Genomic DNA, 16,012 nt, shown 5'->3' with positions numbered 1-16,012 from the left:
TCCCTTGTTGGGTCATTTTGCTCAATTCATGATTCAGCATTCCTCTGGACTTCTGATTTAATTTCTAACTTTCTGATCCAGCCGCTGACAAAACTGTTGGCTAAAACAGAGTTGGTGCTAAGATAGAAGCCAATGGTTTGCTGATGAAAGAAACTCAGCTGCATGAGTATTAGCTTAGCACTGCAACTGGTATGGTGGGATAAGGAGGAACAAAAACAAAATGTCTAGATCCTGGAAAAGTTCTTAAACATTTTGTAGTTGAGGTAAATCTTCCAGGCTTCTCAGACAGCTCAGATACATGTCAAAAATGCAATAATTGATTATGTTTTTCAGTGTAAATCCAGAGTACATGCTTAATTCAGATACACTGTTTGGTGGGATTATGTAACCACAGTTCAGGACCAACAGAAATGCGCCGTCTGAGCAGCCTGCAACATTTAATTCCAGTCACAGAAGTAATAATCATCCAATTTTGTCTGAAGGAGTTTTGTGAAATGAAGCAACTGTTTTGTTTTTCTTCCACCACAGCAACATGGAAACAATCAGGCCGTCAGAGCGGGAACGCTGTCCAGGACCAACCCGCCAACACAGAAGCCGCCCAGTCCGCCGATGTCAGGGCGAGGCACGCTTGGGTAAGACGCCCCGTCCAGTTTCCTCAAAGTCCTTTAATCCTTTAATTACAGAACGGTTAACGAGGATAAACAGGAGAGATTGAAGCTATTTTAAAAATGATCTAAATTTCTTTGGCTATTAATTTATGTGAATCTTGTTTTTTTGGGGTGAAATTATAATACAAAAATTGTGATTTTTAATAAAAATAATTGGCTACATGTATTTGATTGTATTGTGAGTCATAATTATACATACACTCCTCACTAATATTTGGAAAAATGTCCAACAGCATTTGTTTGTGCCATCAGCAAACTCAATCTGTATAGCACAAGACATAATAAACATTATATTCAATAGTTAATCAAAAGAAATTGTTAAAATGTTAAAAATGTAACAAATATTTATCTAAATAATTGTGGAAATTTATATACACGAGACCATACACGTGACAAGCCACAATAAATTAAATTTTTACACCAAATTCCTATTTTTTGCAGACGCAACACGCCGTACAAAACGCTGGAGCCGGTGAAGCCGCCTACGGTCCCTAACGACTACATGACCAGTCCGGCCCGACTGGGCAGCCAACACGGCCAGCAGAACAGCCCCGGACGCACAGCGTCGCTCAACCAGAGGCCACGCACCCACAGGTAGGCGAGAGAGGGACAGATGGACTCACTGGATGCTCCAGGACCCGGTTCTGGGTTGATACATTCAGATACCACCAAATGTATCACATTCAGTGGTCCTTATTACTGTCATTGTTCTGACTACAACCTATGAGCCTGTCTACGGGGCTGAATTGGTGCCATAAAGTTTGCTTAAATGAATGAATAAATGAATAAATATTTAAATAAATAAATAAAATGAAATAAAAAAAATTAATGCTGGAAAACAAATATTGTAACAGAAAAATAGCTGGAAAATATTTTAAAACTGGGAAAAAAAAAACATCAATTTTTTATTTTTTTTATTTGAAACTGAAATACATTTTGGAAAGTTTCAAAAGAATGCAGTTTTTTGTTTTCATTAAAACTAAAAAATTGAAGCTGAAAATACTTCGAAAACTGAAAAAACATCCTTGATTTTTCACATCCTTGAAATATCAAGGATGTGAAACTGAAAAATTATTTCAAAAATAATTTTGAAGCTGAAATGGTTTTAAAGGAGAAAAAAATTGAAAAAGAAAAAAAATATTCTGAAACTCAGGAATAAAGTTCCTCAAAAAAAAATGTTTAATTTGATGTTGAAAAAAAATTTTTTAAAATAATTTTGAAGCTGAAAATACTTTAAAATGGAAAAAAAACGTAGTTTCAAAAAATATTTGAAACTGAACAATTTTTAAAACTAAAAAACTGAAATAAATTTAAAAATAATTGTGAAGCTGAAAAAAAAAACATGAACAGTCTAAAAAAACATCAGAAAAATTATTCGATAGCTAAAAGGGTTTGTACACTGGTGGGCAAATTTGCAGATTTTGACCTTAAATATGTAAAAATCATGCAAAAAACTAATTCATAGAACAAAACTCATGATTCTTAGTATTTTACTTGCCTATTTTAACTATTTAAATTTTAAATGTCATGGATAAAACTCTAAAATATCCCAAAACGTATAAAAGAACAAACCTTAAGTGTGATCTGAACCTTTATACTGCTGAGGAAAAATGCTGCCAGGGTTTCACTGCTGTGTGAAAAACGTCTCCATGTCAGGAAGTTTTAATCTCTTCATTTGCCTCAGCAGCTTAGTGCTCGTTCACACCTCTTTCTCTTTTTTCCTGCCGCACTAAATCCGGTATTTGTCTGACGAGGCTTGAAGTGGCGCTTACCACGGTGAGAATCTCTGATATTAATATCTGTAAAAGCCTCGGATATGAAGGGCGATTTGATATGAGGGGAGAAACTAATGGAGAGCCTCGAACGCTGTGGCTGCGCTTTCATTAAATTTGACTTATGAGTGAACGATTCTGTCTCATTAGCTAAAAAGCTGTTTATGCTGACTGTTATGGTAAAAAATACCCACTACTTCCTTCTCTTTCTTCTGACTTCACATTTTTGGACGAAGAACAAAACAAATGTGCAGATCTTGTGTCTACTCAGCGTTATTGTTGCTAAAGTGTGGCCTGGAGCTGCTGCAGCTTCTGTTTAAAAGCCTGATGCAGTCTAGCCGCTGCTAATATGACCACCGTGCTAGCATGATTCGATTATGCTGGTCTGGGATCAGTTGGGCTTATTCCGCTCATCAGTCTCAGTCAGACTCAGCTGAATTTAAGCTCCTGTTGGACCTTAATGTGTAGTGCAGCAGCCATTATGGTGTCTGATATTATTGCTGTTGGAGAACAGGACTGTTGTTGTTGTTGTGGGAGAAAAATGGCTGCCAGTGGTTTGGTTTAGACGGCTCCACTCATCTGTAGGTTCTGCTTTCTAGACCATAGAAACAAAATGTTCATAATGAGGAACTGAGTGACCATCATGGATACAGCAACACTGATTCCATCGGACGGACGGACGGATGGAATCCGGACTAGTTAGCATCAGAGCTAACTAGCCTGATGCTAACTAGCATCAGGCTAGTTAGCTGATGCTAGTTAGCATCAGCTAACTAGCCTGATGCGCAGGCTAGTTAGCTTAGCCACTGATGACAGTAGCTAAGTGGTTTTCCTTCAACTCTAAGTTCTTTGTCTGCCTTTAACTCAATTATCAGTGAGTACCTGAGGTTGATTAACAGCGCTAAGACCCGCCTCCTGGCTCTGATTGGTTGTTTTTTTGGTCGGTAGCGTTTCTTCAAACCACAGTAGTGGCTCAGGGTGGATTTGGAGGAGATCGATGTTTTCACAGATTATCTGTCTCATAACAAACTGTCACAACATGGTGACGGTTTTAATAAATATATATAAAATATATGTTTTTATAAAAGTTACATACTCAGCTTTAAATCCAGAAATGTATATCATCCATTCCAGTGGATGTGGGGTGAATTTAAGAAAAAAAGTTATTTATTTTTCTGAAATGCCTTGATGACATGTTATGAATTGGTGCGATATAAATAAACTAAATTGAATTTTAAAATGGCTGTGAATTCTGGAAATTTGAGTTTAGAAAAACATGTAATTTTGAGTTTTTAGTGATTTAATGGAGGTATGAGAATCTGCTGACTTGACGCTTTGCTCCCACTGCCGCTAGCCTCCTTTTAGAGGCGGTGACCCTTTTGTTAGCGCGTTTAGAGCCAAGGGGGGTTGATTGATGCGAGTCAGACAGGAGGGAGGGGAGCGCTGATGGGGAGAGAAGTGGATAACGAGATGTAGCGGCGGTTCAGCTGGACGGAAAGAATCGTAAGAGTCCAGGGAGATGGGTAAGGAATCTCCTCGAAGAGTCGAGCTGCGGTCACCGGGGTGAGAGGCAGCAAGGGTCAACCGAAGTGCAGGGATGAAATGTAAATGTTTGGATGTTAGGTTGAAGTAAAAAAAAAAAATCTGGGATCAAGGCCAGGCTGAAAGAGAGAGCGAGATAGCAGGAGGGGATTTAGCTTGCCAGGCTGCTGATCTAAAAGCCCCGAGGTGAAAGGCAGCGTGTAACAGAGCTGACACACATTCTCCAATCAGATGTCCTATATTTTATCAAGGCCAGCGCTTAGTGTACATCTGACCCTGCTGCAATCCCGTCCTAAAACAATAAAACGCAAAACTTCTGTTCTAAATCCAAGAAATTCTGTTTGTGAATGTTTTTAGGGCATTTATTATTTAAAATTAATTAAAAAATTAGATGTAGCTTTATTCTGGAAACAATGTGGAAAATGGGTGATTATACATTTTTGGGGGGGATTATCCAGTCATTTTTGACTACTTATTATCCAAAATTCACATTTTGAATGTTTTTGTTTGGTTTCTACTGCTTCTAAAAGCAACCCAAGCGCTTAAAAAAACCATCCAGCCCTTTTCTGCCAGTAAGTTAAATGTTTTTTGGTGTCTTAAAAATGAGCCATTTCAAGAACTTTCAAACGTAATGTCACCAAACCGTTACCTAGCAACGCCAGGGAAGCCCAGCCCGTTACCTAGCAACCCCAGGGAAGCCCAGCCCGTTACCGAGCAACCCAAGCCTCGTTAATTTTGGGTTTCCAAAAAAAGAAAAACAGTAAATGTGTCAAAAATGTTCAATTTTAATTCAAAATGGTTAATAATTACTGTTCCTGTAATGCCTGATGATAAATTGTCCCAGTGATTATTGAGATAAATTATAATATTGTTGTTTTGAGACTATTTTTTAAGTAATATATTCATGAAACCATACTAGGTCTCCTTTTTCAAAGACAAATAAACTTTAATTTTGTAAAAAAAAAAATCAATCTGGAACCGGAAGACATTTTAAATATCTAAAATAAAACACAACGAAACAAAAACAACAAATGAAATGGGAATAGAAACCACACACGAGCAAAATCACAAATAAAATGGATTATGAAGGATTTTCCATTGTGCTTCTCAGCAGAATGGAAATGATCGAGCTCATTTTAACTGATTAATTTCTTATTGCAACATTATTAACATCTTTGTTATTCTCTGCAGGTACATAACTTTCTGAATAAAAAGTGGAATTAAATGAGATTTTCCTGTTTTTCAGTGGAAGCAGCGGGGGAAGCGGCAGCAGGGAGAACAGCGGCAGCAGCATTCCCATCGCCGTGCCGACGCCCTCCATTCCCAACTCTGGACCAGGTGAGCAACACCTGCCCCTCAGGTCACTGTCCCTCTCTCTCCTCTGCAGAGAAACCTGAAACGAACAAATAAACAAACCCATCAGGATTCAGTGTTTTATCCACTCTGGTGGTTTTTAAATGCATAATGTTGATTTTTAGCCTATAAAAATGTTATTCAGGACTTTATTCAACACAAAGCTGGGGATTATTAAGACCCATTGTGTTCTGGGTGCAGCTGCTTCCCCGTCCCGCTGGGTAAATAGGCCAAGCTGTGAGAGGCCTGTTTAGCTGAAGGTCCATGTTACTCCCTGTTCAGCTCAGATGTTGGTTCTGGTGCCGCTCACCTGCCTTTTTGACAGTACTGCCTGAGTCCGGTTCAGTGTTACCATGGTGATTAGATCAGAAGTTTAATTTTTGGTGCTGTGGGCAGGGAATGAAATCGGCGTCTCTCTAAAGAAGTTGTTCCTGCAGTAAAGTTTAGTGGAGGGAAAAACTGTGGTAGAAAAAGCTGGACGAACAGAGATGTCCGCAAACTAATCCCGTTTGAGAACTAAACGTAACGAACAAAAATATGTTGATTACGTTACTAGTGAACTGGAGAACACTGCAAAAGCACAAAACTAATCTTAGTAAACTTGAACTAAAACAAAAGTAACTTTTGAGTAACTTTTCATCAAGATTTTGGAGCTTGTTTTCAGTCAATGACTCCTTCATACTGATTTAAAAAATATTTTAAAGAATACTAGTTTCACTGCTATATTATTTTACTTCTAACAATAAATGTTTTGAGTGTTATAAGTTCAATAATCTGCCAGTAAAACTAGTACTTTCTATAAATATTAAGGAAATATTGATTTACAACAAACTTTTATATCTTTCTGAAAAGCTAATTATAAACTAATTTTGTTTTATTTGAACTGTAAAAAGGCATTAAAAATATGCTTGGTAACATTTTTGTTTTTGCAGTGAAAACAGTTCTGACTTTGCAACGACACACTATGTTTTTCCTTCCACTAAGTTTTCCATTAATAGGTTGATTTGTCGTTTGGGGGGAAAACATGAAAAATAAATGTTTTTCCGTGACTTTATTTTTTCAATGGTTTGATGCAATTTCACACATTCTGAGCATCTTTTATCTATAAGGTATTATCAAAACTAACAGAGAAAGTCACTATTTATTTATTTTTTATCTTAATGAGTTTTATGGAAATCTGTTTATTATGGAGATCATCCTGCAGTCTATATTTACACCATAACCTTGATGAAGGCTGGTTTTCTCCAGATGAGGCAGTATTTTTTAGGCTTCTGCCGCAGCTTCAGGATTCACGCCGCGCTCTACGCCGCGAGCCGGTTGCCGTGGAAACGCTCCGAAGACTTCCCAGTGGTTCTGATGTTATGTAACGGAGGTGTAGAGGTTCCTCTCTCTCTCTCCGTTCCCAGTAACGCTAATCCCTCTTTCAGTCCCGTTCATGCCGGCTCCTCCGGGAGCCCCACCACCTCCTCCGCCTCCCCCTGGCGTTCCTCCACCTGCTCCTCCCATGGGTGGGATGGCCCCGCCTCCTCCTCCACCTTCACCTCCTCCACCTTCACCTCCTCCTCCTTATGCAGCCTTAGGTGAGACTAAATCGGCTCCAGAGCTTCCTCTATCGCTGGATCTGGGCTGCGCCGTTCTTCTGGGTGTCTTCCGACTGTTTTTACTGCAAGCAGAGCAGATCGTCTTTAATTAAATAAAAACTTTAATTTGGTGCAGAGAAGGTTGGTGATGTCATATTCATACTCGTCTCCTTTAGGAATCACATTCACTTTTCATATGAAGCATCTCTCCTGTGGTGATGGTGATTTTAATCCCTTTATGGTTTCCTAATCAACATTATGCTTTGCAAAAGTTTCATTAATTCAATTTTATTTGACGAATAAGCGAGAAATACACAAAACAATGCAATGTGGTGAAGTTTAATGGTGAAGTACAAGAAAGAAGGTAAAGTGCAGCGAACGTCCCCACAACAAGCCGTAAATAAATAACATTACGAGAATGAAGTTGCAATAATACGAGAACTTGTACTTTTATTAATAGTCGCACTTATATGAGAATAGTCACATGAATAGCTGCACTGACGCGACAATAAATTCAGTTTCTTTTAAAAGAAAACGCTGACTAAATGAGGAAAGGCTGAGTTTAATTTGGTGCAGAGAAGTCTTGCGAGTTTAGCTCACTATTTATTCTTTTCTCTTTCAAGAATCACATCTACTTGTTTTCACATGAAGCGTCTCTCCTGTGGTGATGGTGATTTTAATTCCTTTATGGTTTCCTAATCAACACAGTGCTTTGCAAAACATGAATTCAATGTGTTTTGTTGGGGTTTTATGTCACAAACCAATGCAATGTGTGGTGTGAAGAAAAAGTTCAGCAAACGTCTCCACAACAAGGCATGGTAGTGGCAGCATCATGCCAGCATGAAGGGAACCTCTTAGCTTACAGTGGCATTGGTCTTTCAGGGGTATTGACTCCAGATCTGAGTGCGGTTGGGTTTGAATGTGGGATTTTGTTGCAGCTCTTTGTCTGATACATAAACCAAACAAAATCTGAGTTCGGCAGCGAGATGATCACTTGCAGGTTTTCTGCTCTGAATGTCGCCGCCCTCTTCCAGCTGTAATTACTGCCGCTGCTGACAGCGCCGCGATGTTTGTTTGTGTTCCTCCGAAGATTAACTTCCTCTGGTCCCGCCCGTTTCCAGTTTGAGAGTTTGTTCTCATGAGAGATGGAATATTGTGTAGAAATATGAAACAGGAAATGTTTGAGATGCTCTTTGCTCTACCAAACACACCCAGGCTGGAATGGAAAGTTATTTCTATGTCTGGTTTGATCTTTTGTGCTGCTCCTCTGCTTATTCCTCACTTCGTCTTTGCTTCTGAGCCACATTTAATGGTCAGTTTCTTTGTTTGCCTCTGTAATATTGTTTATTTATATTGTTCATAGGGCTGGACAATAAATTAATAATACACACGATCAGTATAAACATGATGCATCTGATAAAATATTCAATATGTAGAATATTCACTAAACTCAAAACTAGAACCGCACAGCATTCTGGGAGATGTAGGCAGAGGGAATGCTATATAGCTGCTCAACCTGTCCCTGCACAATACGCTAATTTACACATTTGTTAATATAAATGTTTTCAAGGAGGGTATTTTTATTTCTTTTTGCATATCATTGTAATTGTAAGAATAGTATAAGATTTAAAGAGATTCACAAGAAATAAAGATAAAAGCTTTTTAACCGCATTTTGCAAGATTGCTTCTGAAAATATAAAGTAAATGTATTTGCCCCTGTACAACAGTCTAGAGTAACAAATTAGTGTTTTGGTATAAAGTCTTGTACAGTCCAATAATCTCAAAAGATTATAAAAATAAGTTTTTTCTGTGTCCACCAGAGGGCGCTAGCTGCTAGCTAACGCAATTTCTTCTAACACAACATTCTGAGAATAATCCGTAAGTATTTCCAAAGCTCAAATGAGCCAACAGAACAGTAGCTCTCTCAATCTTTGGTTACCTAGCAACTCGCTCGCTCTTTGGTTACCTAGCAACCACTTGCTGAGTAACCAGCGTAGCAGCAGTTTAAGGTTCCGGCCTCATATCTACTCAACATTAAATGAAAGGTGCGGAGTGAAAACTGGATAAAACGGGAACAGCCACATCACAAGTTTTCAGATATTTCTAACAAAAACCTAATCAATAATTATTAATATCGACTGATATGAAATGCTTGTATTGTGATATGTTCTTCAGCCATATTGTCCAGCCCATATTACTCCCCTCACCTCATCTTCTTGTTCTGTCTAGGTGTTGTTTTAATCAAATGTGGGGCTCTAATCGGTTATTAAAAGCTCTCCATGACCTTCTTGGTGTTGATTATCCTTGTCTGTTTTTTTTCCTTCCTCTTCCTAATTTCCCTTCCTCCTCCTCCTCCTCCTCCTCGGTTCCTTCCTCCCCGTCTTCTGGGTGTGTCTAGTGGTGGCCTCCGGGCCCGGACTGGGCCCCGCTCCAGTGTCCCAGTTTGGAACCATCTCACGGCAGATTTCACGGCACAACCCCTCCAACTCCTCTGTCTCTATGGTTTCGGCCACGGGCACCTACCGCCGGGCGCCTTCGGTCACGTCGCAGTTCTCCCTGCAGCAGCAGCAGCTTCAGCTACAGCAGCAGCAACTGCAGCAGCAGCCTCATATTAACGGAGGCACTCCTGGCTACGGCCAAAACTCAAGTAAGGCCCTTCTGTCTCCATCTTTAACCCTAAACCCTGAGCTGACACAGAAGCATGAAAGGTCACCGTCTTTCAAATCACACACAGCCACCAATTAAAGAAAAGTAACCTCTAATATACACAAATTTTTTAAAAAAGAGCACTACTCTTCTCATATTTTCTTGCTTGGTTTTTCATTTCACCGTATTGGAAATCCTTTAAACTTTTCATAATGAATAGGGCTGAAACGATTAATTATGATTAATTGATTAATGAAATCAACTAATTTAGTAATAGTTTAATCATTAACTGGAATATGCAGATTTAAAAGGCAAATCGGAGCAGTAACTAAGCCACAACTTTACAAAAAATATATACATTTTACATTTAAGATGGAAAATAACTATTGTAGCTTCACTTGGTTCAAATTCTGTATTTCAAATATATAAAGCACCTTTTGCAACTTAATTATTAATAAAACAAAAAAAATAAACAGATCAGCCCTACATTGTATTGACATTAGGTTGAACCAAAAGGCCTGGACTGAATTGACACAAGTACTTTAAACGATGCTATGTTGGTGAATTTTAGGGAAAATTGTATCTACAAAAGGAATGATTTGTTTATTTGCATACTTCAAAGTCACTTATAATGTAATAACATCAAATAAGGTGTAAAATATGGTATAAATTGATAGATTCGCTGTTCGGATCCTGGATTATAGTCGTTATGAAGTGAAACAGAATTAAAATTATAGTTTGCATTTAGTTTATACTGAATTATTAAACCTAACACTGATCTCCCTAATGTTTTGTTTTTCCCCCGGTATTTAAATGTGTTTCTTGCTGAAAAAGGCAGATCCACATGCTGCAGATCTGAATCCTCTCACCCTTTACATCAACATATGTTATCCAGCCAGTTATTCGCTTTAGTGTAAACTTGGATAAACAGCGCCCCCTTGTGGTGAATAGTGACAGTCACCTTTTGCTTTTAAAGGGAACAATCTGACCGAATTCAAGCATAATCCGCAGTTTATCCACCGACCCCAGTGATCCCTGAAATCTCATCACAGGCTGAACTTTTCAACTGTTGCTGAATGTGATCCAGAGATGAAAACAAATAAATAAATCAGAAGAGAAAATATGAACTTTTTTAGTGCGCTTTTCTGGTGTGTTTTCTGGGTAGCGAGTTGAACTCGATGACTGATGGGCTCCTGTCTGTTTTCGCCTCTCTTCGCCTTCCTGTCCTCTCTCTGCTGGCTTTCAGTGTCTGTCGCTCCTCCTCCTCCCCCCATGCCCCAGCTGACTCCACAGATACCTCTCACTGGCTTTGTGGCCAGGATGCAAGAGAGCAGTAAGTGAAGAGGCTACTCTCGGTTACTTCCTACTTATTTCAGCATTTTTCCGCATGCAAAGTGCATTTTATGACTCTGATGCGTCATTATTGTATTTACAGCAGATTTGGAAAGTTCTGTCCTCTTAGTTGTTAGATGCATGCATCGCTTTTAGCATTTCTGTAGTTTTGAATAATAAAGATGTATGGCAGGTAAAGATGAACTTTGCCAGTTTAAAACGTACATTTATTTTTTGCTCTTAAATGTTAAAACTTTGTTCGTTTTAACTCACGACAGCCTTAAAAATCAGCTGTCGTTATTGGCGCCATGTTTGTAATTTTTCTCCGCTTTTCCGTCACATCCCATCGTCAACTTCGTAGCAAATCGGTAATTTTTTGTTCAGAGGTGAAAGTTAATGAGCTCGAGTGTTTATATTTCTAAACAGAACCGAATAAAGTGCGTCTTGCACTCTTTAGACTTTCTCTTAACCGTTCTGATAGTCCCCGCCGCCATCTTTGATTCTGTACCAGCGGCGCCCTCTGCTGGATGGCGGCCAAACTACAACACTCAAAGAAGGTCTAAAATATTGGAAGTAATTTTAATTTAGTAGACCATTAATCTTAAGTCGATTAAAAGTCACAAGATAATGGTAAAATAAACTGTTGAACACGATTTAGCTGAAACATAACCTGGGTTATTTTGAAGAAGTAAAGAAACAACATATGTGCATGTCTGAGAACATTTCCAGAATATTAAATGACATATTAATGTCTTGGAGCCTGCTCACTGGATATGAACACCTCTCCCTCTGCATGTTGGTGCATTCCTCAATGATTCTGCATGATCCCTCTGCTGCCCTCCTCATCTTGTTTTATAACTATAAATCAAGTTTTCATTGGTAACTTCTGACTGTCCAACAGTAGCAGACACCCCAACTCCACCGCCGCCTCCGCCGCCGGATGACCTGCCCATGTTTGACGATTCCCCGCCGCCACCGCCTCCTCCAGTGGATTACGAGGACGAAGAAGCCACCGTCCTGAAGTTTGACGACCCGTACGCCGATGGAGACCCGCAGTGGGCCCCCAAGAACTACATAGAAAAAGGTTGGCTTCATGATTCCTCTGCTAACATCTGATCTGCAGCTTAGTGTCGTAGATTTGTATGAATACGGGTTGGGATTCTGAAAAAGCTTGGAATTTTATTTTAGGGTTTTCCAGGTCTAGAAATGGACGGAAAAGTACTTTCATCCATCCATCTTACCTACTATTCATTCATCCATCTGTTTTTCCATGCATTTATCAACCCTTTGATTCTTTCCCTCATTCATCCACCCCTTTGTTTCATCCATCCACCAAACCACTACTTCATCCATTCATGCATCACTTATCATCCATGTGTCCATCCAAGCATTCATTTATCCAGTCATCCAACCGTTTTGTCCTTGCAGCCGTCCATTTTTTACTTGTTTTATTAAAAGAAAGTCCGTCAGTCCAGCATCCATCCAGTCATTCATTCATCTGCTCCTCTGTGCATCCATCAGTAATTTTCGCAAATAGCATATTCAAACCCTGACAGCTACGGAAATATTAGCCTTTTTCTTTCTCGCTCTCTATTGGCTATGCTACATACGGGCCCGTTGCCATAGCAACTGATACCACCACTAACGTAACAGGATTAAAAAAAAACACTAAAAAATTTCCCACACAAACAGAATACAGTCCTTCACAGTTTTATTATTTTACGACAATTACTAAGTGATTGCTGTGGTATATTAGCTACCGCTGCTACTAGCTAAGCTACACACTGGTGGTTGATTAGCTAATTTAAACATTTGCTCCACTGATGATCTGTCAGTCTGTTTGTTGTGGGTCAACTCTTTTTTAATTTATTCTTTTTTTTTTCTTTTTTTTATCGAACTGAAACACTGAATTCTGCTGCATATCTACATCTTAAGATTGTCATAGTCAAGCTAGCATAACCGACCAACTTCCTTCTTTTTTCTTTTTATTAAAACTCTTTCCTGACTTTATCTAGTTGTCATAATGTTGACAACTAGCAGCAAAGCGCAATGTTCCTTTTTCTTTTATATATTATGCGCACATTTACGATTTAGCATGTAATGTTGACAACTGGATAGCTGGAATCTACAGTAGTCAGGCGACATATTGATAGCCTCTCGTCCTGCTCCTGCAGTGGTGGCCATCTACGACTACACCCAGGACAAGGAGGACGAGCTGACGTTCATGGAGGGCGCCATCATCTACGTGGTGAAGAAGAACGACGACGGCTGGTTCGAGGGCGTCTGCAACGGTGTCACCGGCCTGTTCCCCGGCAACTACGTGGAGAGCATCATGCACTATGCCGAGTGAAGCCACCTGGCAGTAACAAGTCCTATTTATTCAGTCATATCCTAACCCGGTGACAGACTGATAGCTGCAGCAGCAGATGCATAGAAATAACCGTATGATCCCGATTTTGTTTTTTTAAAGAATGGCAGAATGTTTTCTCTCTTACTGAATGCAAATAATATAAGTGATATCTTATTTAGATGGTGTGGTAGGGATGGGTGGGTGGCATTTATACATTTCTCCTGAACAAAGATGATCTAATTAAAGAGTTTTAAGATGAGCAAAGGAAAGGAAAGCACCTTCAGGCCAAGTATCGGTTCAGAACATGGGCTTGTTTTTTCACAGAAATCTGTAAAAACAGCGAACGACGATCGCTGTTCCTTTGAGCCCAGACAGGAAAACAAACACAAGACGGCTTGATTTCAAAACACTGTAAATGATATTTTAAAGAATCAAAGCATGAAAATCTGATGTAATCTTTTACGTTTTTTGCCACTTTGCTTCAATTATGTTGTAAATGTTTCCTTTTTTTTTAATTTGACTGTCGAAATCACTGAAGTTTTTACTCTGAAGCCAATTTACAAACTTTTCCATGGGATTTTTCTTTTTTTTTTTTGTACTTAATCTTAAAATAAAGAAATTGAGTTTTTCTTTTTCATGAATTTGAATCTTTTTATGAAGCATCAAGACGTTAGGCTCATTTGAGATGAGACGGAAGCACCAAGTTTTCACTCAAACTACCAACTAACGGGCTAAAGTCCATTTTTATGTTCAATTATTGTCATTTCAGTAGCAAAAACCTCATTTGCAGTCGTTTAACAATAAAAATTCAAACCTGAGCAGCTTTTTTTTTTTTTACATATCCTTTTTAGATGATGTGCAGCACAGAGTCAGAGATTTGTCATCTTTTAAAATCATTGAAGCATCTCTGCTTTATGGTGTTTGCTGGAAACTTAAAGGCAAAAACAAACAGCAAAATAATGTATCCCTACTTTTGATTTGAGGTGTCCAAAGTGGTGGCCAGGGGGCCATTTGCAGCCCTTTGAATTACTCTGTGCGGTCCTTGTCCACAATTAAAGACATGAACCGTGTAGACTATTGATGGTGATGCACTTAAAGTGAGATTTTCACAAATCAAAAATAAATTATGCAGACAAATTAATTTTAAAATGAAAAACTTATGCAACTATTCATCTTTTAATAACCTCTTTTGTTTTCATTTTAATTTAACACCACAAACATCCAGTAAGTTTTACTTCAAAGTATAATTATCCCCCAAATAAGATGTTTTTTTAAAAGAATGTGACTCCTATCACATTCTTGTAGCCTAGAATACAATCAAATAATGTTCAGAAACTTTCTGTATAAAAATCTGTATTTTTCATCGATATTGTGAAATTAGTTTTTGTTTTTACAATAGAAACGATTAATCGTGACGACTTGATTTAAATTAATTAATTTAGTAACTGATTAATCGTGAACTGGAATACACAAATTCAAGACCATTTGCTGAGAGAACACAGCAGTAATTAAGCCAAAACTGTACAAAAAATAGAAGTATTTTGCATTTAGGAATAAAAATGTTTGCAAATATATTCTCAGAAATCAAGTGGCATAGTTTTAGCTTCGCTGGGTTCAAATTCTGACAAAATCCAGTGCTATCCAGTTAATTGGTTAAAGTATTTGTCATGATTAGCCCAACATCTTATTAATGTTAAGTCAAGCAGAAAGGGCTGAGTTAACAAAAGTAGATTTTAAATTGCAGATGAATAATTAGCTACAAATGATCAAGCATTCATTAAAGTAATGCTAATATTTAGGCAAAGTTTAGTTATTAATTTGCATCTCAACGAATTTCTTAATTTATATATTTTTAAAAAGAATTAAGTGGCTAAATGAAAAGCCTGCAAGAATGTGCTAATTTTTTATTCGATTGTCAGAATATTCGAGTACTAAAACGATCATTAGTTGAAGCCCTAATTCTTCTAAAATAAGATTTGAGTGGATACAAAATGCTTCTTATATTTCTCTCTACATTTGCTTCAAAGCTGCATGTTTTCTCACCGGGTACTCCGACTTCTTCCCCGTTTTGGAATACAATGTAGCAGTCACCCTTTCCTCCATCTCGAAATCAGCCTACCGTCGCTGCTGGATTCAGGCTAATCTGCGGCGGCCCCATCCGACACTGCCGTGAGACAATTCAGATTCAAAAATCCAGGCCGAACAAGTAATACCTCCTCGAAGCAAAAAATGATCGCAGGTCTTCTCTCAATAAAACCCGACATCAGGAGTCACTCAGGAATCATCTTGTCGGCTTTCGGATCGTCGCAGCCTTCTTTTTATTTTCCAAATTCATGAGTCCAAGTACTGAAATCCACCCGTTTCTGCTCATTTGTAGATATATGTTGATTGAGAAATTAATGTACAGTCTTTTATAATAAACGATTATACATATAAGTTTGTTTCTGTGTGATTATTTGGGAGAAAGCAGAAGCTTTAAATAAGTGTTTAAAAAGCCTGCCATTGAAATTCTACTTGATTAAAGTCACTCCACTACGCCGTGTGTATTTTTCCCGGTCGATTTTTGACCGGGCCAATCAGCAAACAGTATGAAAAGTTCTGAACGATGACGTCGATTTTCTGCGCTGTTTTAGAATTGTAGTCTGTCTGTAGTTTTAGCAGTGGCAGCGGTGGAAGTGAACGAAGCCGTTCATTCCGCGTTGGTTACACTACTAAATAATTAACTTCAACAGCCACAATGTTCTGCTCAGCACTTCTTTTTTCGCAGTG

General features: G+C 38.5%; 1 protein-coding gene across 13 annotated transcripts in view; it reads left to right on the top strand.

The window, feature by feature from the left end:
• Window positions 1–15,676, top strand: part of abi1a (abl-interactor 1a) — a 48,400-nt gene extending 32,724 nt beyond the window's left edge. For 2 of the 13 annotated variants that reach the window (XM_016673234.1, XM_016673226.1), the window contains 8 exons: window positions 529–632; window positions 1,110–1,262; window positions 5,229–5,320; window positions 6,763–6,915; window positions 9,314–9,562; window positions 10,808–10,894; window positions 11,795–11,977; window positions 13,068–15,676. In XM_016673234.1, the coding sequence (XP_016528720.1) occupies window positions 529–632; window positions 1,110–1,262; window positions 5,229–5,320; window positions 6,763–6,915; window positions 9,314–9,562; window positions 10,808–10,894; window positions 11,795–11,977; window positions 13,068–13,243 (1,197 nt within the window). In that variant the 3' untranslated portion in view covers window positions 13,244–15,676. The remainder of the gene's footprint in view (window positions 1–528; window positions 633–1,109; window positions 1,263–5,228; window positions 5,321–6,762; window positions 6,916–9,313; window positions 9,563–10,807; window positions 10,895–11,794; window positions 11,978–13,067) is intronic. The other 11 variants (XM_016673237.1, XM_016673229.1, XM_016673231.1 and 8 more) reach the window with 8 other exon arrangements.
• Window positions 15,677–16,012: the final 336 nt, after the last annotated feature.

This window comes from Poecilia formosa, unplaced genomic scaffold (assembly GCF_000485575.1).
Source record: "Poecilia formosa unplaced genomic scaffold, Poecilia_formosa-5.1.2 Scaffold72, whole genome shotgun sequence".
In the NCBI taxonomy this organism is placed as follows: domain Eukaryota; kingdom Metazoa; phylum Chordata; class Actinopteri; order Cyprinodontiformes; family Poeciliidae; genus Poecilia; species Poecilia formosa.
The sequence above is the reverse complement of the archived record's forward strand: the minus strand, read 5'-3'. Positions and strand labels throughout refer to the sequence as shown.